Consider the following 6985-nt stretch of genomic DNA (forward strand, 5'->3'; position numbering starts at 1 on the left):
ACCCGTGATTCACTATCATATTTTCTTAGAGTCTCTGCTTCACGTGGAGTTGGTAGATCCTTGCACGCAATTTGCTCCCCGGTACCGTTCACATTAACGGTCCGCACGCAAACGTACCAATCCCCGTCTATAAATGCAACGACTATCCACAGCGATGCCGCATAAAAGACATTGAGTAGGTGTTTCCCAATAACACCACAGTAATAAGAGCCTTCCTGTCCACAACGCTCTGGGTGATAACAGTAACCACCAGCACAGCAGCAGCAGCATTCAAAAGTATCGCAGCACTCACTCTTACAGCATCTGCTCTGGCCGCTCACGCAACATCTGCATACGTAACATCTGCACATCTTCAGGAGCCGAGCGTCCATGAGGATCATTATGAAGAACAGGATGCCTATTGGCAGGCACAGGTAGAGCCAGCAGTGCAGGAGAGTTTCCTCGGGAGTTGTGCAAGGGCATGTGAACACATATTTGAAGAAGATAAGCATGGCCATGACTATGACAGCTGTCCTGATGGGCACATTTCTGAGTACATAAATCGAAAAGACCGTGTGCCGAGCCATTTCTGCAAGTATGCTTAACGAAACCCATGCAACAAAACGATTCTGCTATAAAGCACCACGGATTGAGAAAAATCTCAGCTGTTCAGCGACCATTATGACACGACGTTCCTGATATCCGCTGCTTCGTCTTCTCAGTGGATGGGGCAGAGGAAAGGGAGGGATCATTGGGATTATCCCACAACACAAGCCTCTGGTTGGAGGGATGCAGCGCCCCTCTATGCTTGTGTTTGCATCATACTGTAACGTTATGTATGACATGGGTTTAGGTCACGTGTTGGGCTTCGTAAACCTTAAACCAGGGGTCCCCAAACTCGGTCCTGGAGGGCCGGTGTCCTGAAAAGTTTAGCTCCAACCCCAATTAAACACACCTGAACCAGCTAATCAAGCTCTTACTAGGCATACTAGAAACTTGAAGGCAGGTGTGTTGAGGCAAGTTGGAGCTAAACTCTGCAGGACACCGGCCCTCCAGGACCTATAAAATGTGTGTGTTTTCGTATTTTGTTTAAGCCTTAAACAGAAAGAATCTGGTGTAGAAATGAGACAATTAATTATCAAATATAAAATGTGTGTGTTTTCGTATTTTGTTTAAGCCTTAAACAGAAAGAATCTGGTGTAGAAATGAGACAATTAATTATCAAATATAAAATGTGTGTGTTTTTTAATTTAAGGAGATCGAATGTTAATTTTAAAAAGTTTGCAAAGGAAACTGTGTTTCGACCACTGGATGGAGCCCGTCTAATGTTTTTATCTCAGGGAGGTGTGTCTTTACTGTATACGAGTCAGGAACATAGACTGGTCAGGAAGCACTTTTACTGAAATTTACACTGCAAGATATTTACGTCTTCATGTATTTTCTTAAAACCTAAACTTGTCACTCGACTCTGACTTTTTGTCCGCGGTAACATCTGCTTTGACATGACAACACTAGCAAGAGAGATACTGCAGGCTGAGTCAGGCACATAGACTGGTCAGGAAGCACTTTTACTGAAATTTACACTGCAAGATATTTACGTCTTCATGTATTATCTTAAAACCTATACTTGTCACTCGACTCTGACTTTTTGTCCGCGGTAACATCTGCTTTGACATGACAACACTAGCAAGAGAGATACTGCAGGCTGGATTTGCATTATATCCGAGTATTTAATTAATTTTTTATCAAAAGAAAGATCATTTAATTTGTTTAATTTTTATATCAATATGTGTATTATGCGGTCTGATTTATTTAATGAATACTCGAGATGTTTACTTGTATGTGTACTTTGTGGTAGCCTAATACGGAAATAGAATGACACGCTACTTTACAGCGTGTATCATATGATTGTTATTTACTGTAGGTTTCATTGCCGTTTTCTCTTTTCTCGGACTCTATTTTAGACACTGGTGGCACCATGACAGTGTTTAAAAACTGTACTGTGGTGTTAGATGTGAAAAATGTGCCTTTTAAAGAAAAGAATGAACTGAGATTAGCTCTTCTGGAGAATGGAGGAAACATCTCATATGTCATCAACAAAGAGGTACGTATTGTGCTCATTTTTTGTAATAACTACCTTTCTGTCTAAAGCAAATTATTGTTTAAATATAGGTAAGAAGTTGAGTTTCAACGTTGCATAAAATACAGACTTCTGACCTCCGTTTATCTCCTCCAGTGCTCTTTTGTAGTCACTAGCAGTGTGAATGATCTGAGCAGTAACCGGCAGCGCAGCATCCAGAAGCTGCAGATCCCAGTGGTCGGGACGCAGTATGTGTGGAGCTGTTTGGACCAAGGGCATCTCCTGCCTTTGACGGAGCATAATTTGAACCCACAGCTGCCATATCCCACCTCTGAATTCCTCCCTCCTTCAGGTAGGAGTTCATGAAGACTGCTTGTTTTCTGTGGTTGTATTAGCACACTGTGATCTGGAAACCTGGTTTAGTTTTTTTATTCAAAGCACTTCCTCAGACTGTGGTTGCCAAACCAGCACTACCTTGTAAATTTATTTGATCACTGTCTTTCTTCGGTAGAACAGATGTCAGTTGTTTGTCTAAAGTGATACTGTAAGGTTTACTTGTATCAGATGTGAAAGGAGGTCAAAGGGACAGAACAGATGGGAGTGTCACAGCCAGATTAGTTTTATTTGTTGACATTGGGTGTGTTTGGTTCTGTGTTTGCATATGTTTGGCCTTGTGTTGCAGTACATTTTTGTTGAGAATGTATTTGGCATTATATTTGGGTTATGAGAGTGTTAAGTGAGATTAAACCATGTATTTTTGTGGCATGGTTGACATTATGTTGTTTTTCACCATAAAGAGGTAAAAGTGTCAACACGCATACTAGGAAAAGAGACGTTCAGAGGTCACCCTGAACTCCCAAAGACTGAAGCTGAGATTCTTGAGAAGGGTGGACCCCGTCCTGGCAGGTTCAGGTGCGCTCTTGTTTTTTGTCACTGTCAGTTCTTGAGTTTGTTCAACAGTTTTTGGTTTTTAATCAGTTTCTGCAGCACTTGTGCTGTTTAGATTTGCTTGTTTACCTGACTACCCCTTTTCATTTACTCAATGCAGAGTTTACAAAGAAGGCGACCATGACCTGCCTGAATTTCCTTCATATTTTCAAGTGGCCAAGTATTCAGTTTTTGAGAGGGTGAGAGACTTCATTCATCATTCACATTAACTTTATTTTATTATTGGACACTAAACAATAAATTAATTTTAAAAAGTATGATGACGATTTTAACACATTCTTCACCACAGCCTGAGCATGTCTGCAAGTGTTTTTGTGTTTCAGGTCAAACCCAAGACTTTGTCTGTTCTGGAGCTGCAGAGTGCCAAAGGCCGAGCAGGCCAGCAGTATCGTGTGTTGTGTTCAGTCTTGCATGAAGCTGAGGTTTGGTCATCATGAATGTTGTTATCTCTGGAATCACAGATGGTGACGGAGATGCTGAATTTGTCTTGTGGTGACGGTGATGGACTCTCTCTCTCGCTATAGACCGCAGTGGTTCAGGACAAGCTTGTGTTCTGCGTGACGTCTGAAGATGCTGTGGAAGCATATCTGCAGCTGATGAATGAGATGGAGACAGAGGAATTCACAAAGACACACACTCTCCCCCCTGAGGTTGAGCGCTTGGCATCCTATAGCCTCCAGCAGGTTAGATAAACACAACGCAGAACTGTTTTTATTTAGGCCTATTTGATACATGTGTCTAATAGGTGTGAATTAATTGCTCACTCTTGATTGGCAGCTGCTATTGGAGGAGAAGCTGAACTGCAGCACATTGTCACAGGAAGTTGGTGTCTTTGTGGAGCTGGTTTGGACTGAAGCTCTCGGTTCCCTTAATAACATCCTGACAGTCCCTGTCTCCAGAATCAGCCTCAATGATGTGAGCATGAGCTTTGATGATCACACAGAGTGCAGTAAAGAAGCTGACAGGAATTTGCTGTGTTTAACGGTTCCAGTGTGTTTACTGGTGCTGTGCTGTTGCAGGTGAGCAGGGTGGAGGGATTGTTACTGCAGGCACAAAAGACTGAGAAAGAGGATGAAGTCAAAGCACTGCTGGAGGAGGTCAACACTCTTCTGCCCCTCAGAATGATCGACCCTCCTTCCAAAGACAAGCTTGTGTCTCAGAAACTAGACCTTTGTCAGGTATCACATACATCAATTATAGTATAAAATTGTTATAATACTTTAGGAATAGTGTGTATCGATGCATGTCAAGCTGGTAGAAAATTGATAAAAATATGTGACAAGTGACAACTCAAGTTGGTTGAGATGTTAAGCAAATCGTGATACAATTGGGGGTTTATGTGAATGTATCTTTGAGGAGAACCGACTGTCTTCAGAAAAAAGATTAGATGGTATTTTCTTTTCATCTTATCTATGTATAATGCATATTGAAATGGTATTTATTAGCACAGCGCTGCTTTGTTTACAGCAGTAACCAAGGAAACATTCTGTCTCATGCTATAACGTTGCACAAAGATAAAGTCAGACCATTCTGTTTTTGCTTCAAATTTCGAAATTATACAATCTAAATTACACAAACTAATAAACTGCTCATGCAGCATCTTTGTTTGAATCGTGATTAATATACAGTGGTTGCCTCTCATTTTAAATGGAAAGAGGAAGTCTTAGTTTGTTTATATGAAAATATTTCCTTTATTTGCATTATTTATTTATTTGTGATTTGTTTTAAAATTTCTATGTAGTTTTGTTATTTGACATATTTCAATTTCACAAAGAAATGTGCATTTTGTCTGAGAAATAATAAAATAATAAAACACCTTTTCATTTATAATTTGTCCTAAAACTCATTTAGTTAAAAGAGTATCAGTATCATGAATCACAGCAAGTCATGAGTTGAGTGAATTGTTGCATCCTCTTATTTAGGATCATTAAGATTTTGGTATAATAATAATATTTTCATAACAGTTAAGCTCATTTTCTTCATGTTTTTATTATTGGACGGTTTTACTTTTTGTTGTTTTGCAATTCTCATTCTTAAAAATCATTGTCAGTTATATAAATAGTTCATTACTAATTAATACATAGATTTTTTAAATTACTGTAATACAATGATTATACTATTTAAATAAATTAAAATACTGAGTGAAATTCCTTCACATTTGAAGATTTTGGTAGATGAATTTGGCTTTTTAATTCAACAGTGCAGATCTGACCTTTTTACTCTTTTAACTCTTCTGTCGTCTCCAGCTGATAAGAGATATTATAAATGTCAGCGAGGCCACTCTGGGAAGCCCCTCACCCTCGTCTCTGGGAAAGTATCGAGCTCTGAGGTGCAGCATTGAGGTTGTTCCACCACAAAACCCTGAGTTTCATGTTGTCTCTCAACTGCTTCAGGACAGGTAAACATGATTGTGCTGATTGTGGTATGAAGTTCAAACATAAACATATTTAAGAGTGTGTCTTCAAATATTTATGTTAATCTTGTATCGACTACAGGCCTGTTCAGATTCAGCAGATACTGCGTGTCAGCAGAGGGATGGAGCTTCAGTTGTTTAAGGAGGATTTAGGCAACATTAAACCCCTCCTCCACTCCACTAGTCCCAGCAGTTTTGTTGGAATACTGTCACGGTAAGAGCTCATTTTTTAAAATAACCTTTGTTTACATGCAATGACAAAACAGCACACACACTTACAGTATGTCTGTCACATTCAATATATACTGTGGTGGGGTGAGTGAAGACAGACACACTGTGTGTGGCTGAATCATGTTTCTTCTGGTTGATATTAAAATCTAAATAAATGAAAATTAATGCACCAAGTGAATTAAAATTTTTACATTTACATTTTTAAACATTCTTTATAGAGGTCTGCTACTGCCCAGGGTTGGAGTCGAACAGCATGGAATTGAGAGAACGGATATCGGGAATCTTGGAGGAGGAATCTACTTCAGTGACTCTCTGAAGTCAGTGGTTTTTAGCATTACTCCGTTATCTCTTAATATAACGGATTTATTAATAATGGGAATCCACTATCATGACAACTCGAGATTTTATTCAGTCTGTAAGTTTCTTCTCTGTGTTAAAGGACTAGTGTAAAATACTCCAAGCCCAGTGTGACTGACGGCTCTCGGCTGCTGTTGGTGTGTGAAGTGGCTTTGGGTCGGTGTAAGGACCTGCTGAAGAAAGACACCACTTTGACCTGTGCTCCTGATGGCTACCACAGTGTACATGGAGTCCAACGCACTCCCAACAGACTCTCTGAATTTGAGGTGCTTTTCTTACTAATTTTCTGTGTACTTAAATGGGTCATATGATGCGATTTCAATTTTTCCTTTCTCTTTGGAGTGTTACAAGCTCTTGGTGCATAAAGAAGATCTGTAAAATTGCAAAGACTAAAGTCTCAAATCCAAAGAGATATTCTTTATAAAAGTTAAGAGACAACCATGCCTACCTAAAACAGCTCGTTCTAACACACCCCCCACATGTCTACATCACGATGTGGAAAGATTTGCATAACGCTGCCCAAATATTCACGCAAAGAAAGAAGGCGTAACATTTTTATTCTCGCTGTATTATTGTTGCTGCCGCTATGTCGAGACGCTGTGTGTTTCATTGTGAAAGCGAAACTACTTTGTTTGGCCTTCCAAAAGAGGACGATATCCGCTTCGTCATGCCTGGAGCTGATCCGTGCTGGTCGCTGAGGAAATACATCAACTTCAATACATATATTCAATATACAAATATTCAGATGTGTCCAGCGCATTTTATGGAGGACTGTTTCCTGATCCTGGTAGAGTAGACTACAATGCCGGCTGTTCTGACTCACAGACTGTAAGTACGTTTTTTATATTTAAAGGAATTGCCACTGATGATTCAAACGCGAGTTTTGAGCAGTGTAGAGTAGCACTTGTTGTTTGTCATTTCTCCGATCACAAATGCAGACAGAGTTTTATGTTTACGCAGCGCGATACGCAACGCAA

The 6985-nt window shown here is 39.9% G+C and overlaps 1 protein-coding gene across 7 annotated transcripts in view; it reads left to right on the forward strand.

Annotated features, from left to right (window-relative positions):
* Positions 1-6985, forward strand: part of LOC107663876 (poly [ADP-ribose] polymerase 4-like) — a 30900-nt gene that overhangs the window by 14563 nt on the left and 9352 nt on the right. For 3 of the 7 annotated variants that reach the window (XM_016454256.1, XM_016454257.1, XM_016454252.1), the window contains exons 7-14: positions 3386-3429; positions 3532-3690; positions 3785-3922; positions 4027-4185; positions 5254-5405; positions 5503-5634; positions 5870-5968; positions 6091-6274. In XM_016454256.1, the coding sequence (XP_016309742.1) occupies positions 3386-3429; positions 3532-3690; positions 3785-3922; positions 4027-4185; positions 5254-5405; positions 5503-5634; positions 5870-5968; positions 6091-6274 (1067 nt within the window). Of the gene's footprint in view, positions 1-1348; positions 1362-1381; positions 1465-1652; positions 1706-1943; positions 2084-2215; positions 2412-2856; positions 2972-3107; positions 3187-3330; positions 3430-3531; positions 3691-3784; positions 3923-4026; positions 4186-5253; positions 5406-5502; positions 5635-5869; positions 5969-6090; positions 6275-6985 lie in introns of those variants that run through there. The other 4 variants (XM_016454251.1, XM_016454258.1, XM_016454253.1 and 1 more) reach the window with 3 other exon arrangements.

The sequence above is a fragment of the Sinocyclocheilus anshuiensis genome, unplaced genomic scaffold (assembly GCF_001515605.1).
Source record: "Sinocyclocheilus anshuiensis isolate Anshui unplaced genomic scaffold, SAMN03320099.WGS_v1.1 scaffold976, whole genome shotgun sequence".
Taxonomy (NCBI): domain Eukaryota; kingdom Metazoa; phylum Chordata; class Actinopteri; order Cypriniformes; family Cyprinidae; genus Sinocyclocheilus; species Sinocyclocheilus anshuiensis.